The sequence below is a fragment of the Tyto alba genome, unplaced genomic scaffold (genome assembly GCF_018691265.1).
Source record: "Tyto alba isolate M040663 unplaced genomic scaffold, T.alba_DEE_v4.0 Super-Scaffold_10, whole genome shotgun sequence".
In the NCBI taxonomy this organism is placed as follows: domain Eukaryota; kingdom Metazoa; phylum Chordata; class Aves; order Strigiformes; family Tytonidae; genus Tyto; species Tyto alba.
Window position 1 is genome coordinate 9,254,975 of NW_024881262.1, and position 26,920 is coordinate 9,281,894.

Below are 26,920 nucleotides of genomic sequence, written 5' to 3' on the forward strand. Positions count from 1 at the left end.
GCATTCCCAGGGTGCATTGGTTGCTGCCAATGCTTGTTTAGTATTGAGCGACTCGTTAAGCATATGCATGTACTTGCAGTGAAAATAAGAGCCTGCTTTAGCTACTGCTAATGCACATTCTTTCTTGGTTGAACCTTGTTCTGTCAGTGACTGTCTGGTACATTGGAATACAGTAGATCCAGCATCTGCAGATGGCGGAAGGATCCAGAAGATCCCGTCCTTGCTCAGGCTATTGTTGCATTTGTATTTCGTGAAATGACTGACACAACATGCGCGTGTTTGTTTTCAACTTTTTCAGTTGTCCTGGAAAGAACTGAGCAGGATTTTAAATCAGCCTTGTCACTATGGGATAATTACGCTTTTGATGAAGCTAGAGATAAAAACACTAGGCATTTAGTTACTTATATGCCCTCTTGGCTTTTCTCTGGGTCCATTTATTTCTGAACAAGCATTTTAGCTAATATTTCTTGATTAAGGCTCATATTTAAACAAAAAAGTAATCTTTACACAAAAGTGTACACAAATGCTGTGGAAAGCTTGATCTTCAAAGGAAATCTTTATTAGTTAATAAGTGCTTTTTAAACAGATAGTTACACTGTTTACAGAATGGAGTTAGCAAGAGAGGGATAATGCTGGTATAGCTGTACTTGCTGTAGCTATTTGAAGCTATGGATGAGATGTGGGAATACTTCTGGCTGTGGAATCTTCATGGGAGGAAAGGCCACAGGTTCAAGATGGATGAGAGCCATAGTGTGCTTCAGCCAGGTGTCTGATCTGGAAAATATGGGGGGCTGAAACATCAGTGCATTATTCCTGTTCTGCAGTTTCCACATGGGTAGTGTGGCCTGGTCTCAATATTGCGTAGTGTTTTCAGATCCTGGGTGAAAGACACAGCAATATTACATCCTGATTCTTTTGTCCAAAATGAGCAGAATTTTGTTAGCTGCTTCCCAGAATGTGATGTCTGCAACAGTGTTTGAGGAGAGGCCAAACCAACTGTCGCTGTGACTGGGGATATGATTAAGATGGAAATTCTGGTCCTCAGAACATCCTCTGGTAGGATGGTCAGATTTCAGTTTAGATCAGGATTTCACAAACATTTTTAACCAGAAGAAACTATTGACAGTGTCAACTTGCAGGCTGATGCCAGGCAAGCAATGCTTCATGGTAGTTCTTAAGACAATCTCCTAACATTCCCCATCTTGTTTTTCAGATCTAGAGACAAACAGTGATCTCAACAGCGATGACTTTGAATATGAAGATGAAGTAAAACTCGTTATATTTCCTGATCACTATGAAATCTCATTACCCAATATAGAAGAGTTACCAGCACTGGTCAGTGAGTGTGTTGAAGTGATGATAGGAATTGTCTCCTGCTTCAGTTTTTATCAAGATGATGCTTTGTTTTCTTGCATGTGGTGTTTGTTTTTACGTAAAGATCTTTCTTAACCAGCAATAATAGAGAGTCAGTAATTTTTGGAAGTCTGTTTTGTCTTTAGTTCTTGGATTTCCTTTTACCTCCTGTATTTCTTCCCTTATTATGATACCAGCTTGTCCCAGGGAAGCTCACATAGTACATGTTGTGCTTAGTCTCTTGTTAAAATAATAACTGCAATCTAGAAGATTACATACGTATTTAATAGTCTTACTGATGTCCAGTTCTGTATGTGATCAGCAATGGGCTGAATGCCAAGTTCTGTCCAGTCACTGAATTGTTAGGTTTTGTTTGACATATGTTTGTCTTCCAGGTGACAATAGCTTGTGATGCACTCCTCAGTGCAAAATCACCCTACAGGAAACAGGACCCTGACTCCTGGGAAGAAGAGCTACAGGCATCTAAACATGCCAAAACACTTGTACAGTTAGACAATGGTGTTAGAATTCCCCCCAGGTGAGGGTAATAAGGTTTGTCTATTGTACAGTCTCTGATACAGTCCAGAGTAACAGAACTAAAGCTGGAAACTTGGCCAACAGTTCTCTTGCATGACTCCGGGCTGAGTGTGTGCGCTTGATTTGACCTACCTTGGAAATACAGGACTGATTCCTGCCTTACTTCAGTTATTTTTTCCTGTTTTCTCTTGCAGCGGTTGGAAATGCTCAAAATGTGACTTGCGGGAGAATCTGTGGCTAAACCTGACAGATGGTTCTGTGCTGTGTGGAAAGTGGTTCTTCGATGGCAGTGGGGGGAACGGGCATGCAATGGAGCACTACAAGGAGACAGGTTATCCCCTGGCAGTGAAGCTGGGAACCATCACTCCTGATGGAGCAGGTCAGCCACCTGGCAGGTTCTGAGATGGAGCACCTTTTGTGCATGAGACTAACAGTCTATATCTGTTACCAAGTGGGTTTGTGCTTCTAGTGCAAATGTTTGAGTGTGATAGGGAAAGAAAATCCTGTGAGTCTGTGAATCTTGATGGGAGTCGGGGGGAATGACACACACTCCACTCGGAGAAAGCCCTTACCTTTTTTATCTTTTCCTCTTGTTTTATATTTACTGTATATTGGCTTTGTATAACAATAGATTTTTAATAGAAGAATGCTATTATTTTGAAACTGCACAATCTGGAGAAACAGTATTTTTCAGTTCTGCTACATCTGCTAGGGCAAATTGTTCAATCTTATGTAACATAGAAACAGTGTTGTTTCTTCTCTTTTTTTCTTTTAAAAATGACTTTTTAAAGTCAAAGTCCATTTTTAACAGCATGTTGTGTTTTTTTTTTTTTTTAATCATACTGGAAACTGCTATTTTTCCTTATTGTCTCAGTAGCATTGTGTTCAGTCTAATGAACACTCATTCTTCATGGGGCTGCTGTGATGCTTGTTTGTACAATGTCTGATGATCTTGAGAGGTGGGGAAAGTTATAGATGTATCCTAACTTGCATATTCTCAGTGTGATGTTCTGCAGTGTTGCTGTGGAGAAGATTGTGGTGTGTGAGGATTAGATGAAGTAAAAACACGAGAAGGTGAAAAAGTCATAAGCAACAATATCCTTTGCTGCAGCTATATGGAGAAATAAAAAAATGGAAGAACACATGGTCATAAGTACTAAAACCAAAATATAATCATGCTGTATGGATGAAAAATAGCTGTTTAGAGTAGCCCCTTTTTTTACCACAGCGAAACAGTAGAGAGGTTTTCATCTTTAAGTCCTATTCAGTGTCAGGAAAAGGAGACTGTAGTCAGATGCAACCAGCTGTGCCACAGAGACACCGAGCAAAATTCATTCTTTTCTCTCTCAAATGGAATATTCTTTCCTTGCATGAGCCTGGTCTTGGATGATTTCTATCTGAATCTTTCAATTACTGAAGGTGTTTAGGATTTACCCAGCTGTAGGCTTCAACTGCACCTACAAAATAACAAAATATTATTTAGGTTTTTTAAGATTTTTTTTTTCTTATTTTCAGCAGCAATACTTGTTTCCTTATAGCTGCTGTCTTTCTGCCTCCCACTGATCATCTGCTTCCTCTCTTATATGGCCTCTGGGATAACAAAGGACAGGCTGTCATCCTTCCCTCCAAATGAGGGGCACCAGCTGTTCTCCACAGACCTTTGTTCTTCTGGATGATGTTTACTTGGTTTCCCTATAGAAGATACTTCCCTCCCCCAAACCTCCTTGTTTCCTTTTCAGTAATTATTCTCTCTCTGATCTGTATTGCAGTGGTAATCATAACCTCTTGATAGGGCTGGGTGACAGATGAGCTTCAGGAAAGAAATGCTGTGGCTAATTGTAACGCAGTCTGTGGTTTCTGCTTCCCTGGGCTGGAGGTGAAGAGGTGATGGTAGAGGAATAATAAGTGTTAGTCCCTCTGCTGACATAACTTGTTCCTTTTTCACACCAGTAAGAAGGAGAAAGAGGTGGTGCCAGTATTCCACTTAAATTTACCCTACGTACACAGAGGGAGCAGAGGAAGAAAGATTCTCCTTGAGAAATCTGTGTTGTATACATTATGAAAGATTTCTGGGTCATTAGCTCCATTTTGTAGCATTCTGTGAACAAACAGAACTGGGATTAAGGCAGAAATTGAACCAAACTTCTGTGTTGTACTCTTGGACCTTGAACAGGATGCATGAGAGTCAGACAAGTTGCTTGCTTGAGTAGGTTGTACTAGTCGTCAGACTGTGCTACCTGCTGCTTCTCGACAATGCTGTTAGATTTAATTTCAAGTCATTGTGAGGTTGTGTGTGTGACACTGTTTTGGGGAGTGGAATGGGAGTTTGGCAGTGGGAAGCGCCATCTGACAGGTACTTGAGTGAGTTGCTTTGTGGATGCCAGTCTTGACAGTTGTCAGATACTTCTTTGGGGTCCTGAGCAACTTGTTTCTTCTGGAACAGTGTTTCCATTGTCTGTTATCCTTTAAGTAGGAATGAATGATGTCTACACAGCCAGAACAGGTGTAAACCTTGAGTTGTGGAAGAAATGGAAGTACAGGTAGCATTGTAATTTTTCTTTTCTTACCATAATAATTCTTTTTAATAAGATTCTCTGTTGTCTGTCTCAAATTTTTCTTGGTATTTTTTGTTTTTTTTTCCCCTTATGTTCCTCCCTTTTTTCCCTTTCTCACTCTAATACCAGTTTTTGTGTGTCGCATTTGCTGACTTGTCTACATTTGTTATATACCAGAGTCCTTACGACAGCACTACAGACCTGTGTTTGGAAGCTCTCATCTTTTTCCTTTGATTTGCTGCTCTTCAATTATTTTGAAATAAGTGAATTCTGTGTCTCCCATGCATTCAAGTTAGCTACACAGCAGAAAGTACTAAAGTATATGATACAAACTGGGCTTGAGCAAAAGATAATGTGTCTTGCATTCCATTTCTGCTACTCTGGGTCAGTAGTCCCAGATGGCTGTTATCTCTTCCATTGCCAGAGCTGAGGAAAAACAAAATCAAAGCTTCCACACTGAAAGTAGTCACCCAAGATAAGTTGATGTGTAATCTCGCTCCATTAGGTGTTTGAACTTTTCAGGATCTTTTGGCTGTGCTGTGACCTCACTAGAAGACTATGGGAATGCTGTGATCTCTTGTGTGGATGAACAGTCTTTTCTTCTGGACACGATTGCTACCACACAGTGGAATTCCAGCAGATGGGCAGCTACAGCCACATGCATGCCAGAGAAGTCATCAGGACCAATGTTAATAGAGAGTCTGATGGCTAATCGGCAGCTGGCAGCACAACTCAAAACCATAATTCCCTGATTTGAGAGAGTTGATGTTTTTCATAGGGCTGGTAGCTTTTAAAAGTTGCATTAGGTCTTGGCATTCTAGTCTAACCTTCAACCTATCATTACAGTGTGGGTTTGGAACTAGCAGACTTCAAGGAGACCACCTTTCTGTTAAAGTGTTAAGTAGGGGTGGATAAGTTGAGTCAGAGCCAGTGTCTTTAGTTTCCAGGAGAGAGCAGGGTAACTTTCAGAAGCAGTATTTGTGCTGTGAACAGCCTTTATCTGGGTTCCCACTCTCTTCTCCTGAGTTTTTAATCTTTCTCCTAGCTAAGTTTTCTCTGTCAGCCTAGATCTGGTCATACAGGGCAAGGTCACTGGGAGAAACTTTGCTAGGCATGAAGGAAACTTGGCTGAGAGAAGTGTAGGCAGACTGGTAGATTCTGGGTTTTGGTATGAGTAGAGACCAAAGCAGGGAAGTAGTTATTCACTACAGAGGAAGAAGCCAGAAAAGAAAAGATGGAAGACCTGTTCAGGTCTTACTAGTGCATGTCTTACACTTGGATCCTTTTCCTAAGGGCCATAAGGACCTATCATAGAGCTGGAACTGAACTAGAAATGTCCCATACAATAAAGCAAGACACCTTAGTCACAAAATCAGCCTTTCTTTCTAATCACAAGATTAATCTTAAAGTCCAATCCAATACTGTCCAATCCAATAAACACCTTTTTCTTTCTAATATGGAGTTTCTCAGTTCTCACATCTCTGTGGGAAAAGGGCAGAAGTGGATTTCTTGAACTTCACAAGAAATTAAAATACCACTGGCAGTAGTCAGTTGGCCCCATATGTGTCTGCCTATATCTAGTAGCTCCGCAAAAATTCAGAATTTCTCATTGCCATGTTTAAAATGTGGACTGGCCACATACCTGAGTGCCCCACTCCTTGTTTTTCCTACAAATGTATTATTTTGGAGGGCAAAATAGTATTATCACTATAAATATTCTTAGGTTTTAATACTGTGAAGGCATGTAATTTATTTTGAGGAGAGTATTTACTGAGTTATATGGATGTCTCTGCATTTTTCTGCTGGTCATAAACAAACTTTGAGGATGTGAGTAAAGCATCTTGTATAGGCAGTCCTGTAGTGAGAATGCAATGTTGGTAAACAAAGAGAAGGGATAACATTTAATACTACAGCTCATCAGTTTCTCTCTGCTTTTGTAGATGTCTATTCCTTTGATGAAGAGGAGCCAGTTTTAGATCCGCATATAGCAAAACATTTGGCACACTTTGGAATTGATATGCTGCAGATGCAAGTGGTAGGAAATCAATCTTTTATTTAGTTTGTTGTTTACTTGTTGCTTGCGTAGTTGGGGTGGGAGAGAAACAGGAGAATGATACTTGTAGTTTATATTTGTAATTCCTTCAGACTGTTATGATAGTATTTAGTTTTGTAAAGTTCACCCAGACAGTTTGTGGTTTATTTTCTGAGGTCTGAGATGAGTGAATCATTACTCTCAAATGCAAAAGTTGCCTTCTGAAAGAGTTCCTCTGTGGTCTTTACTTTATAAGTTTCACTTCTCATGTATTATGTACTGTTTTCCTTCAAGATGAAAAACTCATTCAATTAGAGAAGAATATCTAGAATATTTAATTACAGTGAGTGAAGGAAGGCCTACTGCATGTGTAAGCAGATACAAATCTTAAGCAAAAATAAGCTAAGCAATAGATAAGTAAAAAAAAAAGTGGTTGAAAGGTTCTTTATGTAAAGTTATAGTTATATGTGAAGTTTCAGTTTAGGTCTTAATAGATACATTACAAAATGAAAAATTATGTTCTCTCAAGTCTAGAAAATAATGTGGTCTGTAGTGTGGTACATTAGAAAGGGACTGGGGCAAAAAAGGTCCTGTTCCTGTTGTGGGGCTGTATTAGTAGAGAAGTATTTTAATGATTTGTATCTTAGTGGATGTTGATTCCTGTTCTGTTAAAAAGATCTAAGAAGTCCGAATGGGATATGGTTATAATGGCAGGTGGGGTTTTCTTTGGGGGGTGTTTTGTTTTGTTTTGTTTTCACTCAAACCTAGAATCACTTCCTGAGAACCTGAATGCTGTTAAAAATTAACAAACCTGATACTGGTTTAGTGTATTTCATTGTCCAAGTGGAGAGAAAACTAATAATAACTCTAAAATGATAGAGAAGAGTTACACTGAACTTTCAAAGGCCTTTCTGGTACTAATAATATTTTTGGTATACTAATTTCCTTGCAAATATCATGAATGAAAAGTCTCATTTATCCAGCAGTCTTTCTGGAAAACCTCTTTTACTCGGAGCCTTGAAAACAGTCTCAGCTGTTTTAAAGGTTTTGTCTCGGGTCTTCAGACCAGTCTGAAAAATTCTTAGTGAAGTGGTGGAGTAGTGTTAGCAGTAAATGACACTGTAGTGACCTGTACCTACTAGCTGAAAGCTGAGCTATAAAGGGGAGAAACTTCAGTGTCACAAATTTTGGCTTCTCCCATTTGAAAGAAGGGAAGAGTTCTTGGTTCTTCAGCTTCTCATGTGGTTAGTTTGCTAGTACCAGCTTCTACAACAGTAGCTCTTCCTGACCATTACAAATGGAATATGAAACCTGAAAAAATGCAGTGTTTTGATACTGAGGCTTGAGGTCACAGCCCTGAGAGAAGTGAAGCTCCCATCTGGGATTGAGGTCACAGCTAGGAACACTCAAAGAGCCTGTGGTCTGTGGTAAAGAGCTAAGGTGTATATTAGAAGAACAAGCTGCTAGCCTTCTGATCCTGATCTTCTCCCCTACATTCAGGATTTACCTCCCTTTGTCTGTTGGTTTGGTTCTTACTTTCTAGAGTATAGATCACAAAGTTGGTGATGATGATAGCAGCAGCAGCATTGTTGCAGAAGTTAAGCAAAAAAGAAAAAAAATCTTGTTGCTTTCAGACAGAGAATGGGCTAAGAGATAATGATATAAAACCCAGAGTCTCTGAATGGGAAGTGATTCAGGAAGCTGGTGTGAAACTCAAGCCCATGTATGGCCCAGGATACACTGGAATGAAGAACCTAGGAAATAGCTGCTACCTCAATGCCGTCATGCAAGCCATTTTCAGCATCCCAGAGTTCCAGAGAGCGTAAGTAGTTTCAAACTAATTCTTGTCACTATGTGCTGCATTCCTCAATCTCCTCGTTTTTCTAAGAAAAATGGTATTTTAATTTTTGTCTCACCTGCAAGCAGGTCTCTTTCAGTCAGTTGGCTGCTTGGAGGATTTTATGATTGTATTGTTCTGTTTTGGAAAAGGTTGGAACACAAAACCCAATCTGCCTTTGAAATCAGAACTTACTTGGCTTCAGTGGTGGGAAGTCATATGTCACCTGTATAAAATTCATTTCTTGGCCTCTGCTTTTTATATACATATGTACAGATCTCTGTTTATGTTGGTATCATCAGCTTCACATTAGAGTTTTTTGTACTGGCCCATGCCTTCGTATTTCTGCAGGAATCATTCTATTGCTCCAGTGTCATTTGTGTAAAAAAACTGTACTGGCACAAACTTGTTTATATTGATTCACGCAAGTGAAGAGCAATTCAGCTTTTGCATGCAGGTCTGGCTAAGAAGGAGGAAACTATCAGAGATGTTTTTTAATTAAAATTCTATTTAAAAAATTATCTTTTTTCATTAAAAGATTAGTGTGAGTATATTCTTCCACTGAATAATTAAGAGTAAAAGACAAAAGCACAACAGAAGAACATGAACTATTCCTGACTGATCAAAACTGAACACATCACTCCAAGGAGAGAAGGCTTCTTATAAAGGACAGCCTGTGATTTGCAATAAAATTCAGAGTGCTCTTTCATTCCACAGTAGTAGCAGTGTGTGTGCTGGAAGTAAGGCTTTTAGATTTTGGAAAGTCTCCCAGGTTTTCATGTAGCAATTGCCTTCTGGAGAAGAAGGAGAAATCTTGTGTTTGTTTCCTTTGTTAGCCATACAGAGTACAGTCTGTAGATTCAGTAAGTGCCAGCTTTTCTACCTCTGTTTTTGAAAAATACCAAAATGGACTTTACTAAGGGAGGTTGTTTTCCACAGCAAGGTCCTTGGAGTTACCTGGAGAACTTAGCATCAACAAAGTAGTGGAGATCTTTGATGAAAGAGGGACCAAGCAGAAATTAGATGTGTTCTTTCAACATGGCCATACATACCTAGTCTGTTTTCTCTTGTGCTCAAGGGAAGCAATGCTCAGATAGTCTGATACTAAATGCTTCACTTTCCAACAAACTGGCTAGAACAATCCATACCTCTGTTGATTCTCAGGAGTTAGCCTTTGTTTCTCTGAAGAAACTCAATAGAAACATTCTTTTTACATGTTTTGGTCCTGATACAAATTTAGAATTTATTTGGCGATGTTGGTTAGGAGTAACTAGTACACTGGTTCTCAGCCCAGCAATATGGTTTTGAGCAACAGTATCCTGCAGCTATTTCAAGATCAAAGAATAGCATTTAAATTCCAGATGGACATCACTGCCGTATCCATTATAGGTAGAAGCTTGTAAGCAAAACCTAAATGTCCATTTCATAATTTCTTTACTAGTACTTTTCTGTGATAGGAGCACTCACCAGGGATAGGCTAAGTCATTGCTATGATGCAAAATTTTAGTGATTAGCACAGAGGAAGCCTGCTGATGTATCACAGCTAAGGATCTATTGGGGAGGTCCTTGAGTAATTCTAGCTGCAATATTTGAATGTTTCTGTTTTGTTCTTGCTGCCCAGGTATGTGGGAAACCTTCCACGAATATTTGACTACTCTCCTCTTGATCCAACACAAGATTTCAACACTCAGATGTAAGTGACACTTCTTAATGGTTTACTTGGTCAAGTTAAATAGAATCTGAATAATTTAATGGCAAGACAAAAGAGCACCTCTGCTTGGGCTTGAAAGTGAGATATGGCACAAGGTAGAATGTGAAGATTTGCCTGTTGAGTTGCAGGTAATGATGTTTCATCAGGGGGTCAAAGACAGTAAACTTTTTTTGCTTGGAATAAAAATCTTCTCCTCTTTCCTGTTTTTCTCATGTTTGTTTCCACCCCACCACTTTCTTCCCTACAGGGCTAAACTGGGACATGGCCTCCTTTCAGGCCAGTACTCTAAGCCACCCATGAAATCTGAGCTTATTGAGCAGGTGATGAAAGAAGAACACAAGGTATTTGACTGAGTTTGTACAGCCTGGTAGCTAGGTAAAAGTGATATCCTGAGAAAAGGGAACAGGTGCTGGGCATTGAAGAACACATGTGGATCCAGCATGGGATGCTTAGCAAGGTGGAATGTGCAGGATTCTAGTCAGGAGTATATTAGTCAGGGGCTATTTGTGCAGAGTGTTAAAGCAACCACTGGTCCTGCTAATATTCTGCTGCTCCAGTGATGAGTGCAAAAGTTCATAGAACTTACAACTTAAGTTTATCTCCTCTGAGGAACAAAAAAAAAGTTATCGAGGGAGTCCTGAGTATTTGAAAGCAAACTTCTAAACCCTCTTTAAATTTCAAAAAGAAGTATAAAGAGCTAAAGAATTGTTTCCAGGAAGTGTCTAACAGTATTCCACCTGATTTCAGAAGAAGCTGTCTAGGTAATGGAAGATTAAGTGGTGCTGGAGGCTTTCATGTAGATGGAGGGGCCATGGTGAGCCGTCTCCACTGGGGCTTTATTCAAGTATTTCATGGTACAGAAGTCATGTAGAAGCATATCTGTGCCAGTAGGATCTGTCCTGGAAACACAGCAGTATACGTGGTTTTAGATATAAATTAAAACACTAATTGCTGAGCAACCTGGGGAGAGCAATGTATATACCCTGATTTATAATAATTCAGAATAGAAAAAAAACCCTTGGAATCAGCTTTCTCAGAATAGGCAGTTTCAGAACAAAGGTATGCTGAGGAGCAAGAACTAGCTAACACTCCAGACACAAATGAGAGGGGAATTAGAGGATGAAACAACCTTTCCCCCATGTTTATGTAATACAGAGTTTATTTCTCTGTCAGTGAATGTTGCCAGTAAGAGACAGTTCTTTTATATTTACTTTAATTTGCAGTAATTTTTGAGCAAAACAGATACTTAGCTCACAATACCTACCTCGTATCTAGCTTTGAGAACCTCAGTGTTGTTGGCTCTGTAATCTTCATATTGCCTTCTTGGTGTTCTTTTGCAACATGAAAGTTGCTTGTTTGTCTTACGCTGCAAAAATCATTAAGGCATGTGTTGGCATTGTAACATCCATAGACCTGTGTCTTCATCTGTCTGTGCTTTTTCCTCATCCAGCAATAAATACATTCACTCTCGCAGTCATCAGAAAACATCTTCATATTCTTTGTCCAACAGTCTTTTGGTTTTAGCAGTAAAGTTTTTAATGAAGGCTTCACTGATCTATCTGTATTAACAAGGTTAATGGGCATTGCCTGATTCACTGGTTTACCTTTTTTCCTGTTCTTGATAGCTTTTATACTTCAAAATCAATCAGTAGCTTAGTGGTGAGATGGAAAATTTATTGTCTTTTCGTAAGTAGATTTAAGTTTCCATCAGCCTTTGGAGAGTGAGATGATTAGTTCAGATTTTGCATTTCTGCTCCAGCTCTGATGCTTTTGGAATACCCTTTGTTTTCTGTAGAGTTGTTGAATTAACAGTTGTCTTAAGCAAAATGTTAATTATTGGGACAATGCTATCTACCCAAGCAAATTTGTTATTTTGGGTTTGTTCGACAATTCAAACCATCTATCTTGAAACGTCTTGTTTAGAGTGATGCTGGGAAAACTGGACCTAGAATATATTTGTCTCCCTGCCAGCCTCTGTTATTGTGACCTCAAGCAGCATGTAGAGTCAAACCACAGACTCCACAGATGGGTATTTAGAAATGAAAGGTCAACTAATAACCAATACTGAAAACACTATGTGTAGAAAAGAGCTGTCTTTATGGAGAAGGAATCTCTAATACCAAGTTGTAGTTTTAAACACAGTAGAAGTCACGTATGCTTCTGTCACAGAATCATGGTGATAGTTTCCATGGAAATACATATTTTTCTCTACCTTCATCTATCAGTTATTGATATAGGAATTTCTCCTGAAATCAGGATGCCCAGGAGACTTTTGACAGAGATAGAGCATCTGGTACAGAGTAGTTTGCATGATCGGAAAGTCCTATGTCTCCTGAGTAATTGCCTTGTGCAGTAGCTATTCATTGTTTTGGAACAACAGATGAATCCTGCTCATTTCCCTTAAATAAAGTTTAAAACTTATCAGTGCATCGCTATGACTAATAGCAGAATAGATTTTAACAGACTCTTCACATTGAGAAAGCAGGTCAGTCAGTACACATAAGCTAAACACATACAGAATACGAGTGAAGAACAGTGTGCTGGAAGTTCAGGGACTTGAACCCTTCGAATAAAGCTACACCTCCATGTTTAGCCCAGCAGCCACTACTAGCAATGAGATACTGAGAACTTTTTAATGACAAATGGTATAGAACTCTGTCAGGGAGCAGTAGCCATCTGGTGGCATTTAACAATATTTGTGGTATTCATAATTTCAGTTTATTAAAGTTGGTAGTTATGTGCATCAGATGACTTCCTTAACAAGCAATTCATAGCATGAATTGTTAGGATTTGAAACAGCTTTTACTGCTGTTCTTTGCTGTATTGAAGATTTATTTAGAAAAAAAAGAATCAAGTATAGATATTTTCTCCGTTCCCTCACTCGAGGAATACAAACCTGTTTTGACATTTTGGGGGTACGTTTCTTTGTTTGGTGGCTTACACACACACCCCTGCTCCCCCGATAATACTGGTATACAGACAGACAGTATTTCTTAATTCAGAGAGTTGTACTAACATTTATAATAAATATAATTGCATAGGATTTTAGGCCTTCAGTGTTTTCAAGTGCTTCTGCTTTGTTTCTATAAAATAATTTTTCATTTTATTTTTATTCTTTTACTTTTTTCCCCTCCTACATGCAAAGAAGTTCTCTAGCTTTCTTGGTCTTTGGAATTCATCCAAAGTTTTGGGGAGTTGTTGCCTGTAAAAGCATTCATGAGATCTGCAGTGGTCCAGCACAGTCTATATTTAGCTAAACTGTTTTGCAACTGTTGATGGGGAAAGTATGCTAGGTATTCTATAAATATTCGTGGTACTGCGGAGCTGAAATTTTTCTCCACAGGAGTTTAGTCTGGAAATGGCAGCAGCTTTCTTAGGACCACTTTAACATTAAAAACAGACTGAAAGCCTAAAGGGTCATCAGCTAGGACTTGATTTTTGGTTCAGAGCTTTGCCATTTCTTCTGTTATTTTTCTTGTCCTTGAGGTGAGAAGGGTTTAGAGGGCAAGATCCAGTCCTCTTCTATAGACTGTCACACATGGCATGTTTCTCTTATCCCTGCTCAGATGGCTGAGGAAAAAGGTATATAGGTGGAAACAAGGCTTGATTTCAAACTCCTTCCATTATACATCAGGGCAAATATGCCATCTTATCATATTCTTGCTTCTGACATAGAAAGAAGCCTCATATATGACAATTTGAGATGGTTTATGTATTTCTCTCCCCAGTTCTAGCTTTGATGAAAGGCAGCTGAGGACACTGAAGTGATATATAACCCAAGATTCAGAAATCCCTAGAACATCTCTTTTGTTCAAGCAATACTGGGACTCTGTCTCTTTAGGAGAGCCTTTAAAGAGCATCTTAGCCTAATGCTGTTGCTGGTGTACTGCCAGCAATTGAAGAAGAATTAAAATTGAGAATCTGCTTCTGATTTCAATGGATCTAGGAATACCTTGCCCTTGTGAAACCAAGAATAAAATTTTGATCTTTTTGTATGTGTTTTTATGTGCCTTCCATTTCATGCTGCTTTTTCTATTTTTATATTAGTATGATAACACAACTGTATTAAAGAATGAGATTGTCTGAGATTTTAACAGTGTCTGACATATGCTAAAGACTACACTTTTGCTTGGATTGTCTGAAAAAATATTTGGTCTCATGGAGCATAAGGAAGAAGCAGAGTAAAAGATTTTGACCCTTTCAGAAGTGTTACTTAAAAGGCATAATAGTTAGTGTTGTCTTAAGGATGCAATTTAGGGTGGTTGGGAAGGCTTCTTAAGATGAGAAAGTCAAAACTAGGACTCTCTTGGAAGCTAGAGGTTTTCTAATTTAGGGTCGTTTGCTACTGATGTAACTGAATGACTAAAGGCAGTATGTTATGGTCCTTCAACATGACCGACACCTGCAAATTGCAAATTCATGTCTGTTCTTAACAACCCATCTGGGAATGCATGCGGCACACGAGTTGTTCTCTGCTTGATTCTTCAGAGATCTCTGGAAAGGTTTTGTCCTGAGTAAGGCTGCTAGCTGATACACCAAAGTGCTTCAATGCCCACATAATTTTAGGTGGAACAGGGTTCTGAAAACAATCTCAGCTGTTAGAAAACAGTGTAGGCTTTTAGCCTTTCTGAAAACTACTAGGCTTTAGCAAATCTCTTTTAACTTGCAAATACCATAGAAAAATCTGATAGATTGAGTGCTGTAGGAACTATGTCATAAAATATATCCTAAAAGTCCCAAATTTTTATTAAAATTGAAAACCAGATGAAATTGAAACTATTATTTCTCCAGAGGCAGAAATGGGTCATAGATAGATCTAGTGGAATAACTGGGATATTTGGTCCAGGAATTAATAAAAATCCTTCTTTAAAAGGTTTCTCTCTCCTTTATTTAGCCTCAACACAATGGAATATCTCCCCGAATGTTTAAGGCTTTTATAAGTAAAGGCCACCCAGAATTTTCCTCTAACAGACAACAAGACGCACAGGAATTTTTCCTACATCTTATAAATCTAGTAGAGGTGAGAAAATCTGCTTTTTTTTTTTCCCCCCTGGTTATATTAGATAATGAGGGCAGAGCTGTTATATGAGTGACTTGTTTTTTATTATACTCTTTTTAGCCTTGTATATGTAGAAAATGGCACTAATTAAAATCTACTTTGGTTTAGAAACACTTGTTGCTTTGATGGTCCCTTCTCTTTACTTCAGACTCTTGCATGACCACACACAAGGCCAATGCTGCTGATGATAACTGTAGGAAATATAGAGGCCATGCATCACTGTACAGGCTATAAGTTTTATAAACATATGTGACTGTCCTTTTAAATTGCTGTTCGTTTTATGATTACATGCTATCCATTTGTTTACCATATTGAAGTGTGTCTTGGAATATTAATGAATTGGGTATTATGATTATTATTATTGTTCCACATTAATACCATCATTGAGAGCAAACTAATTACCATGTCCAGTTCTTTTACAAATCCCAGCTGTATGTCAGTGAATCATTACGGGAGAAAGGACTCCCCTGCTGAAAGCAAAGTGACTATTTGTCACTTGAATATTTCTTTATAAGATGTTCCACTGAGCTCCAACTCAACGCTGTGTGTAAAAGAATCAGTACTGTGAATTTTAATGCTGTCTTTATTGAAAAGGAAATTTACAGATACGTGCAGTTTTGATTTAAAGTATTTCTTGTCTATCCTTCCTCCCTCTTTTTCCAATTTTTGCCAAGATTGAGTGTGTTTATTCATGTGTTATAGTCTACCTTATGCATTGAAATGTGAATAACTTTGTTCCACATCCCCAAACGCATGTACTGATTATAGCTAGAAGACTAGTGGCTAGAAGACATTCTTCTGGTTTTGCCTGATAACAGACATTAACATGAACAATAAAGAGGAGGTATGTTATTTGTATGACATTCCCATCTGGATAATGAACTACAAGTTGCTTGTTCTGTTTCAGTGCAGATTCAGAGTGGCAGGAGCAATTCTATTTGCTGAAAAGATGCTCTGTGTTATTTACCTGAGCTTGCTTTCTTTATTGTAACCTGCCACCTTCCTACCTTCTTCTGTTCACCTTGACTCAGTCAGATTCATTAGGTACAGACTCAGCAAGTTGCGTGTAGAAAGATACTGCTGTGTATGCAGACATTGTAGACTTCAGTGGGATTCTCTGTGGGTGCAAGAGTTCTGCATGCAGTAAAATGCAAGCTGAGCTGCCAGATCTGGGTGCAAGATTGGTGTCTTTGTCCTTGCCATAAAACAACCATCAGCCTTTGGGTTCTCGGGTTGTTTTAATGATCGTCACATACATGACTGGATCGAATATTCCTTTCAGAGGAACCCTGTAGGTTCAGAAAACCCTAGCGATGTTTTCCGGTTCCTGGTGGAAGAACGCACACAATGCTGCCAGTCCAGAAAGGTCCGCTACACAGAGAGGGTGGACTATATCATGCAGTTACCTGTTGCCATGGAGGCAGCAACAAACAAAGGTAAAGAAAGAAAATGCTCTATTGACTGACCTTCTGGTGAGTGTCTCAATCATGAGGGAATTAAGTTCTCACCCCCATATGGTCTCTTTATATGGGTAGAATGGTTCAGGGCCGTATGGCAAATCAAACCAATGAACTCATCAGGAGAAAGTCAGTTGGTTTGGGTTTCTTTAAAGGGGATTTTAAACACGCACCAGTGTGTGGCTTTACCATCCCTGCTTATATCTTTGGGGAAGAAGGATTCTACCTGGATATTCTTGCCAAGTTTTGAGACAGATTTCTTCTCAGACTGTGTAACCATCATTAAGCGTCACCACTCAGCAAGATACCACCAAAAATGGTAGCAATTTGTATGATAAAAGTGTCAGAGATTTGTGATTTAAAACCTTATCCTGAATTTGACCCAGGGATATGCCACACCACTTGTAGTACAATTTATTTACCCTTGTTTTTTGTGCATGTGTGTGCCCAAAGATCTAGATTAGGACTGGATTTCATTTGTCTTTGAGAGTGAACCAATATATAAAAACTTCTTAATTCTAAAAAAGGAACCAAATATACTAGCTAATGAATAGCTTGTGAAAACAAGCACACACACACACAAAAAAAAATCCTAAAAAAAAACAAACCGAAACAAAAAAACAACCGAAAAAACAAGTGAGCTTTGTATTGATTAACAACAGATTATAAGAGCTAACATGACAATAGAGAAATAAAGAATAGGAGTATAAGATAGATTGTCATCTATAAAGTCAAAATACACAATTTTGATATTTTGGGCTTTAGGAGAGAAGGGAAGGAGAGTGAAGTGGTGGACATTGATTTAATATACCTGAGTGCTTTTTTACTGCCTGTGAGCTGCCTGAGAAAACATACTTGTTTTTAAAGGAGAAAAAGGCTGAGGAGGCTACAAGACTTGAAAGCAGAAGGGGGAGGTATTGACAAATCTTGGTTGCCCCTGCTGTCAGTGGTGAGGAGTCTTGCAGACTAACATAATAAATGTATGCTTGAGGTGGAAGTGAAAGGGATATCACAGGAACACTAGAAGGGGGATGCACCTCTGGTTTCCTACACAATCTCAAAATTTAAAATGCTTTAAAGGCAGAAGGACCTGTTCTGATTATTTGATCAGATCCTTTGAAATAGCACAAGACAGAGAATTCTACCTGCTGCTTTTCACCCAGCCCACAACTCCTTCAACTGGATGTTTTAAAAGTATAATTTGACTTGAAAATTTAAGTTTTGGAGATCTTCACATTCTTTGTTCATCAGTTTCAGTGATGATTCTATTGCTTATAAATATGTTATTCCTATTGCTTGTAAAAATATGTTATTTCCAGGTAATGGATCAGGAGGTATATTTATGAATTTGCCATATGATGCTGCTCAACTTGCCAGTGTCAGGACTCTTTCTATAGTGCACATAATCCTGTCCTGTCTAGAAAGTCAGATGACACGGACAGCAATAATCTTCCAAGTCAGATTGAGCTGATGAAGTGTGTAGTTGGTGATACTAGTAACACAGGATTCTGGCTGTCATGGCAAGGTTTTAATTGCCTGTTGCCCAGTATTTCCAGTTCTGTGGTTTTGCCATGAACACAAACCTTCAAAAAAGAGATGTGATTGTAAGTGTAGGTCCTGACCCCAATGCAGACAAAAAGTTTTAATGTCTAGTCAAAGCCTTGGAAAACATTGAGTAAGTTTTTGAATTTCTAAATCTTGCAAAAATACGACTGTTGAGGGACATCATAACCGTGACAATGTTCATTTAACTTTTAGTGTCATGTGTATTTCTCAGATGAATTAATTGCCTATGAATTGAAGAGGCGAGAAGCAGAAGCTGCAAGGAGACCTCCACCAGAGCTTGTCCGTGCCAAGATCCCATTTAGTGCGTGTCTGCAGGCCTTTTCTGAACCAAACAACGTAGAGGATTTCTGGAGCAGTGCCCTTCAAGCAAAATCTGCAGGAGTTAAGTAAGCATGTGTCTGGCTGCCTATTAAAAACCTATATGGTAGTCCTCTGTGCTACCTGGACATGATGCAGAGACAAACAGACAAAAGCTTAGTGGGCTTTGGCGTTGTATTAGTGTTGGGGCTTATGAATCTAATGTGCAGATCAAGCCTGATGCGAGTTGTGATGGCCAATAGAGCAGGAAATAAATTGTTCTCAACTGTCAAACTCCAAGAGGTGACGCGGTCTGCTTGTTAAAAGCTTGAACTTTAAATGCTTGTAGCTTAAATGTCTGCCCACATGTTCAAATCGGATTCTATGTATCAGCTAGTGATAGAGCACTGTATTGTGTGGCAGGAGATAGAGTCTGGATCTCTGTGCTTACTCTCTTAATCTCTTCATTTGACTAAAAATGCTGAAGGGCATTGTGTGGCAACAAAACAGGATGAAGCAAGCAAAGATTGTGTTTCTTGTGAGGAAGTTCTTTAGATGGATGGGAAATTTTGTGCTTGTGAAGTGCTATGCTGAAAACTGTAATTATTTATTGTTTGTGTTTGGATTTCAGTGCATCACCTCTGTATGTTACAGCGTTTAGTTGCATCTGTTAAGTTTGTCATTGACATGGGACCATGGTACAAGATGGACATAGAAAAGACAGAACCTGTCTTGTTTGGTAGATAAGAGAACCAAGAACATCTTGGTCTTAAAAAAATATTAAGAAGAAATAGGACAGTAGGTAGAGATCATTGCAATTTTCAGGGGCCGTATTTCTTGCTGAGAACGAGAGTTAGGCTCTTACCTGATTCCATTTTTATGTCAGCAGCAAGGAGTGGTTGAAAATTAGGCTCTGCAACTGGTTTGCTGTGGCTAGGCACTTTCTATTTTTAGATCACTTAACATATCAATGACTCAGTGCTGTCTTAGCATACAGTTTCCCTGACATTGTAGTAAAAATTGGGAGACAAATGCACATGGTAGAGAAAAACGCAGCAGAAGTCTAAAGGGTTTTTTGTACTAACTGTGAACATGTTGGAAGAACATTCTAGTCTTTAAATAGAGACAGGGTTAATTTGTGTTTTAGCTGTTTTTCATCTCCCAGGTCTTTAAAAGCATTGAAAGATGAAGAATAACTTGATATTTAAAATTTAAAAGTTTCATGCTACACAGGATAAAGTTATTAAAATTGCAAGGTGGTGCTAACAAGAACTTAGAAAGTAGTTATTTATAGGATGGTAGGAAGGCCTTAAATTTATGATGCGTTTACTGTATTTTACCCAGTTAGGTGAATTAGAAGAAAGGATAGTATGTGTGAATGGAAGACAAAGGGAAGGACGCAGGAGATTAGATGTGGGAAAAATGAGAGCATAGAGAAGTAGAATGGTGGTACATATAATGTTACATTGTGTTCAAGATTAAACTTTCCACTAAGTGGGCAAATAGCAGTGATCCCCTTACACTCAAGAGTGATCCTCTGTTTTGATAACTATTATAGTAGCTCAATAAGAATATCATGTACTTTTTTTATATAGCACTTTCATGTGAAAAACTACAAATGACAGCTTTTAAAATCTTTGCTTAATGAAATGCTTTATCAGCATACTTATCAGGTGGACTGATACCTCATGGACAATGCTACTGTTACTAGAAAAGGATTGAATAGAAGGCAGATTAATTGTTACTCCATTCTGTCCAAGATATGTTTTAAGCCCATGCCCTGAAGTTATAGCCAATATGGAATTGAAAGGTATTTCCTGACATTCAACTTCAGAACAACTTGAGTAGGAAAGTTTATTATTACTTGTTGTTTTCTATAATCTTCCTACAAGCTGAATTGTCTGCAAGGGTTTGAGCTGATATTCAGGGTATGAATGTATAGAAAGCTACTGCCATACTTCTCCATTGTACTTGAAAATTGTTGTTTCTAAAATCCATCACTACTGATCTCACTCAGGGCTAAAATTATTCATATCTGTGCATGAGGTATTGAAATCTTGATTTTTTTGTTGTTGCCTTGTTTCAATTAATTGTATTTCTTGTGCTTCCCAGGACTTCTCGTTTTGCTTCGTTTCCTGAGTACTTAGTGGTGCAGATAAAGAAGTTTACCTTCGGCCTTGATTGGATACCCAAAAAGCTTGGTATGTGCCTTTTATATTTACCTTTTTCTCATTCTATCCAAGATAATCTATAAGATGAACACACTTTAGTCATTATAATGAGGACCTGGATGGAGTCTCAGGTTTATACTCTGAAGATCCTAATTGAATCTTCTTTACTTTTATGACAAATTAAACCAATCCGTCAGGTCTGTGGAGTTAAAACACAGGTTCGTGTAGCCTGACTTCATAGTTAAATTATGCTTTAGTGTTCTGAATTTCTCAAATAACTGTTTTCAGGAGGAGAATCCTTGCTGTGTTTATACCTTGACTAGCAGAATCCCTTCTCTGAAGGGGGTAGGTTGCACCACGGGGTCATTTTGCTGGATTCATGAGTTTAGCCTGTTTTTCTACTTTCACAGATGTTTCTGTAGACATGCCAGATTTCCTAGATATCAGCCACCTTCGGGCCAGGGGTCTTCAGCCAGGAGAAGAGGAACTTCCAGACATTGCTCCTCCCATTATCATTCCCGATGACCCAAAAGGTATCTACTGACTTCTTTCCCGATTCTCTCTTGTATTCCCTTTTCTCCCTAGCACATACCGATTCTCTTTTAATCTTCACCTTCTGGAGCTATGAACAAAAAAGCAACTTTGTGCTTCTGTAATTGAAGACTATTCCAACACCCCACATCTGTTTATTCCTCCCTACTAGACAAGCCAGTTCTTCCAACTTTTCTGCTTTGATGTTTTCAGGATTTATGATTGATGCTGTTGTTCTGGACTGTTTCCAAGTAATTAATATTCTTATGAAATTGCTGTGCCCAAAGATAGACATCATATTTTGTGAAATAGATTATTTCACTTGTTTTACTGGCTATAGCCTTGTACTTACCTGTTGTGTGATGGTTTCCTCTTTTGCAGTAGTACAGTGCTGCTCAGTGGAACAGCTTCTGCTGCGTTATGATCTCTTCACTTTTACCAGCAGAATTGTTCCATGCCTTCCATATGCATGGGTGATTGTCCTTACTTAATGATGAAGTCCTTGTGCTCATCTTTATTGAATGTTGATTGGTATCTAAGGACTTAAATGGATAGAAAAGTGTGTGAAAACCTCTACATTTATGGAAATCAGCTACATACAGAGAGCATCTTCTGTCCATTTATTGACTTTCAGTGCATGTTTGTGACTCCCTTTCAGTAAAGTCACTGTGCACTTCCCAGGGCCTGGTGCAAGGGATTTGGTCTCTGACCCCTACACTGAGTCTCATGATAGGTATCAGAAGTAGGGTGGAGCATTAATTCACTCATTTAATATATTTGCATAAGAGGTGTTACTAAACTGCTGTTATCTTTTAAGCACTTTTGTACTAAATGTTGTCTAAAACCTGGTGATAAAGTAGTCTGGCTGGTACTGCAGCTAAATCACTCTCTCAGTTCTTGTGTACTCCCTTGTGTAACAGCACGTGGTACATCCTGATCAGAAGGAATTTTAAAACCTGTCAGTTACTATGATTATTTGTGGTAGGATTTTAGTGTTACAGTTCTGAGTAAATGGTCTTCTGTTAAGTCACAGAGTTTACTTGGATACCTTGAAACACTTTGGTTCAAGTTGGAACAACAAACACACTCTGCAGAATAGGTTCATTCACAGTACAGGGATAGGTAATACACAAAGGACTACAATTTAAGAAAATGGCTTTCCAGGCATAGATTAAGATTAAAAATCTTAGTGATTTTTAAATTACAAGAGTTGTTAGGCTGCAGTGGGTCCTAGCAACTGTGCATGCATGCATAGTCCACTTCTCTTGATGTACGTGGCCTGTACAGCCCCTAAAAAAAAGGCTCCGTCTCAAGGAGCTGATGGCAAACTGCTGGCTGAAATATTTGTGGAGCAGAAAGAAAGAGGAGTGATTAACATGTTACGCTGCTTTTTTAATTAAACACTGTTTCTTTTATGACAAAGTTAAGACACAAGGAGATTAGAATATCCTCTTTCCTCATTTTCTGGGTTTCTCTGGAGAATTAAACAGCTTATAGGAAGTAAAATCATGTTTTTATAGTGTGACCATAGACACAGGCTGTTTCAATTTCCTCCAGATGACTTAAGTTTGGGTGCTTCAGTATTTAATAGGAAACCAGTAATGCAACTACTCTCATGACATGATTGCCCCATTTGCTTGGATATTTATAATAGTGGTGGTATAATATCAAGTTGTATGTATGTCAAAGGAAGCTAGTACCTGAAACTGTGTGTCAGAGCAAAGGCTATGGTAAAATTCAGTTCTCTAGAGGTTTTAATTTTGTCCCTTATCTGTAGGCTGCTTACAAAGGCCTATTCTTTTTTTATCACCTTGCTCAGTGGACTGACCTAGTTTTAATGTAAATGCATGGGTGATGGTACCTTATTTATATCAAAACAAATTCTTGCTTAAGTTGGTTTTGGTCAGCCATCAGCTATCTTTCCTACTGGTTTATAGTACCAATGACACTATTCTCTGATTTGAGTTAGGGAAATTACTGGGCATAAACATCCCTGGTCTAATGTGTGGCAAAAACATCAGAGAGATAAGGATGAATGTGAACTGCGTCTATGAGGTCAAATGTTTCTAAGAGTTTAGAAATATGGAATTGGTTTTCCCATATAAATCTACTTACCCTTTACAAAGTCTTTTTTCTTGTTTTTTTGTTTTTTTGTTTTTTCTTTTTTTTCCTTTCTTAATTTTCAGATCGTATGATGAACCGTTTTGTGGAATGTACGTATCTGATTTTTCGGAGACTGATATTACAGCTGCTTAAAAATTTGTCATCCTTTTGCTCAGCTAATGGCTTCTCTGTCCTCGTAGAGATGCATGAAGTATTGCCCTGCATGCTTCTAAAAAACAGCTGATTTTTGTACTTGTTCAGCATTTACTTCCATGCATGCAGGACTTACTTTAAGAGTCTGTAATAGCATCAGTGTAGTCAGATTGAGCTGCTCCTCTAGCTGCTGCTTATCAGCAGGATCTTGCTGTTCTGGGGGTCACAGCTGCTTGATCCTGACTCCCTCTGGACTCTGATCTCAGCTGAAGCTGTTGTGCCCTGTCATTCAGAGATGAAGTTCAACTGGAGACTGCCAGATCCAGCAGCTGGTGCTTTTCACCTGCAAGATCTTGCCTTTAAGAGAGGTGATTGCTTTTGGCTGCCATCTCTAGCTAAGCTCAGCACCTAACTTCTTCGCCCCTTGAAATCCAGTGGTGAGTTTTTAAAATAAATAAAGTCCTGTAGGAATTCATCAAGGCTTAAGGATCTATGTAGATTACTATGACAAAAGATTATCAGTTAGTCCGTAACAAATACTGCAGTGCTTTGTACAAGCCTGTTTTCTAATGGATGTGGGTTTATTGCGGTACTAAAACAAATACAAGTGATAGGCATTGTTTGGCACCGTGAATAACAATAAGAAATAGTATACAATGGATGAAATTAGACTTTTATATTTTAGAAGGTCCTTTCTTGTAGCTCTAGATATTGATGAGTCTTCAGTTATGCAACTGGCGGAGATGGGGTTTCCTTTGGAAGCATGTCGGAAAGCTGTGTACTATACAGGCAATCTGGGTGCTGAAGTCGCTTTCAACTGGATCATTGCACACATGGAAGAACCAGGTCAGTGACTGGAGAGTGTAAATTAAACTCAACTCCTGGTTGTGTATTTTGGCAGTCCGTAGAAATTTTATGATGTGTGACAGAAACAATGGCCCCCTTCCCCACCCCAGGAAACCTGGAGGTGTGAGTGAATTTTCCTAAGCTGCTCCTGGGATATGCAGATCTTGACCATTATGTGGCATCCTCTGCCTAGAAGAAGACAACAAACCTAAGCTACACCAGAAGTACACTCTCCTGTCCTCACTGATGGTGTGGGCCAGCTCTCTGTTTTCCACCCTTTGGCTAGGTCCGTGCTGCTAAGGGGGAAGCTGACTTGTGATCAAGTGTAAGTACAAAAAATCCTGTGGTCCGGATGCTTTTCTTCCATATTGGCTTTCCCTAGCTCAGGCTAGAGCGTTCATGCCGTACTTAGACCTTGGGCTATCTACTGATGGAAAGGGCTGCTAGATGTTCTCCAGTTCCTGTGTTTCATCCATGCAGTTTGGACTTGTGATTCAGCACTGGGTGTATCTGAGCACTCCCTTGCCAGGAAACTCCAGATTTGGTTGAGTTCGCAGTTCACTGTGGGCTTTTAAGTTGCTTGTGTAAATGGGGAATGAGTTTCACTTGGTCTTAACTGACATATTTCAGCTATGGAATCAGTTCATTTGGGTGGTCTACTGTTGCTGGTGGTATCATTGCTTCCATACCAATCTTTGCTACTTCCCTGCAGTTTCCTGTGACGTGCCACGTTGTTCCAGCCTGCTCAGTATGAGTTTGTCCACCTCGATATTTTGTAATGTGCATGTTCATTTTGTTGGTTTTAAGGCTTTCCATGCATCTAAGTCCCAGCTGGGCCAGTGAAATGAAGTTACGTTGATTTCAGGACTGCTTTTGAGGTCCTGTTGGCTGCTTGTTTGTGTTTGTTGTTGACTTTCCAGTTCACTGGGGCAAAAGAATGAACTGATGGATGTTTGTTTGTCCCAGACTTTGCTGAGCCATTGGTCATACCTGCATTTGGAGAAGTTGCTTCCAGTGGAGCAGCTGCATTTGGAGCTGTTGGGCTAGATAACCAACCTCCTGAAGAGATGGTTGCAATTATCATTTCCATGGGCTTCCAAAGGAATCTAGCAATTCAAGCGCTGAAGGCAACAGTGAGTTCCATAGCACTTCAGTTTCACTTCATATTATGTGCTTTGTACGTGTGCGTGCTCAAATGCCTTTGAAACGCGCATATAAAAAACCGGTTAGTGGATGATGCACATAGAACTGTTCTGGCAAAGTGTGGGATGCCTAACTTCTCTGGATTAGAGTGGGGAAGGTGGTTTGTCTGTTTCACATGAATACCAAAGTGTGGAGGAAAGTGAGGAAAACCTTAGCTTCTTTTACCATCTGTTGAGAAACAACCTGGATGCCTAAAGACTATGCATCTTCAAGATGAGAGCTCGGGGCCCATGGCGATTAGTTGTGGGAGGCTTGCTTTTCCATCTGTCAAGCTTTTCCAGAGTGCTTGTTGAATATTATTTTCTATAGAGGTAGAGTTATGTATCTTACAAGTTTTAAGTGCTGTTGAACATGATCCTTACTCTGTTCAAAGCCTGAGTGGTAGTATGATGCTAGATTTTTTTTTTTTTTTTTCTTAGATATTACATGCTAATTGCATGTGTTAAAGGCTGCTCTTCCACTTTTTTGACTTCCAGAACAGTAATTTGGAGCGTGCGCTGGAATGGATCTTCAGTCACCCTGAACTCGAGGAAGAAAATGAGCCTGCTTTGGACATGATGGATATGGAGAACAATGCTAATGCCAATATCCTTGCAGACACAGGGTCAGAGGGACCCAGGATCAAAGACGGATCTGGAAGTAAGTTCTTCAGCTTAGAACTGCCTGTCACATTGCATCACACCTACACCATTCGTAGAGCTCCTGCGTTTTAAAAGCAGTTATTGTGGTTTTTTTGAACATGATCCAGACAATTTACTTCCAATCTTGCTTCTGGGGCTGCATCCAGCTCTGTGGAGTTGCTAAGTTCTGTGGGCTGTGTTTGCTCAGAAAACTCTTTCCCTGGACTCTCTGAATTAGCTGAGTCCATGATTGTAGCTGCCATAGCATGTAAGTCTCTAATGACCTAGCTTTACTTTTTGTTTTGTTGCTATAAAATAAAAAGACAAAGAAAAGCTAGAATGTTTAAATCTTCAGAGGCTGAGCATCCTAAAGATAACGCTGCTGTTACAGACCACCTGAGTTTCTGTCCTCCTGTGGTCTGGTGGGAGATTTGATAATCCATTCAACCAAGTTCTTTATTCTAAATATAGCAGGTATAGTTGGTATCCTGCATGTACTGCTTTGCTATTTTCTTTTTTTTTTTTTGTCTTTGAGATCCTCAGTCATACTGCTGCTAAATAAACCACAAGATGGGGCTGATGTACAGCAGTCAAAGTTGTGGTGTAGGCAAAGAACCTATTGTAAGTGTAAAAGCACTAGAGTGCAAAAGCTCGGCTGTGGTTCTAACAACAACATCACAGAACATATTTTGAAGGGTCTTTAGTGACTAATTCTAATTACTGTAGTATGTTCTAAACTTGTACCTCTGGTCTTGACTGTAATGGTCTTAAAAAAAAAAAAAAACAGCCAATTTGATTTTTGTTTCTGTGGTTGCTGTTATTATATAAGAACATTAATTTCTTTGTTTCTGACATTATAAAGAACAATCTTAAGTCTCTTGGAGACATG

At 39.0% G+C, this 26,920-nt stretch overlaps 1 protein-coding gene across 1 annotated transcript in view; it reads left to right on the forward strand.

Moving 5' to 3' along the window:
* The window catches only part of USP13 (ubiquitin specific peptidase 13), a 53,576-nt gene that overhangs the window by 21,024 nt on the left and 5,632 nt on the right, over window positions 1-26,920 (forward strand). Inside the window, exons 4-19 of the mRNA XM_042800577.1 lie at window positions 1,214-1,335; window positions 1,749-1,891; window positions 2,085-2,269; window positions 6,386-6,480; window positions 8,112-8,299; window positions 9,936-10,007; window positions 10,273-10,366; window positions 14,920-15,045; window positions 16,367-16,520; window positions 18,319-18,493; window positions 20,517-20,605; window positions 20,986-21,108; window positions 23,293-23,319; window positions 24,065-24,208; window positions 25,175-25,341; window positions 25,888-26,050. Coding sequence (XP_042656511.1) covers window positions 1,214-1,335; window positions 1,749-1,891; window positions 2,085-2,269; window positions 6,386-6,480; window positions 8,112-8,299; window positions 9,936-10,007; window positions 10,273-10,366; window positions 14,920-15,045; window positions 16,367-16,520; window positions 18,319-18,493; window positions 20,517-20,605; window positions 20,986-21,108; window positions 23,293-23,319; window positions 24,065-24,208; window positions 25,175-25,341; window positions 25,888-26,050 — 2,067 coding nt within the window. The remainder of the gene's footprint in view (window positions 1-1,213; window positions 1,336-1,748; window positions 1,892-2,084; window positions 2,270-6,385; window positions 6,481-8,111; window positions 8,300-9,935; window positions 10,008-10,272; window positions 10,367-14,919; window positions 15,046-16,366; window positions 16,521-18,318; window positions 18,494-20,516; window positions 20,606-20,985; window positions 21,109-23,292; window positions 23,320-24,064; window positions 24,209-25,174; window positions 25,342-25,887; window positions 26,051-26,920) is intronic.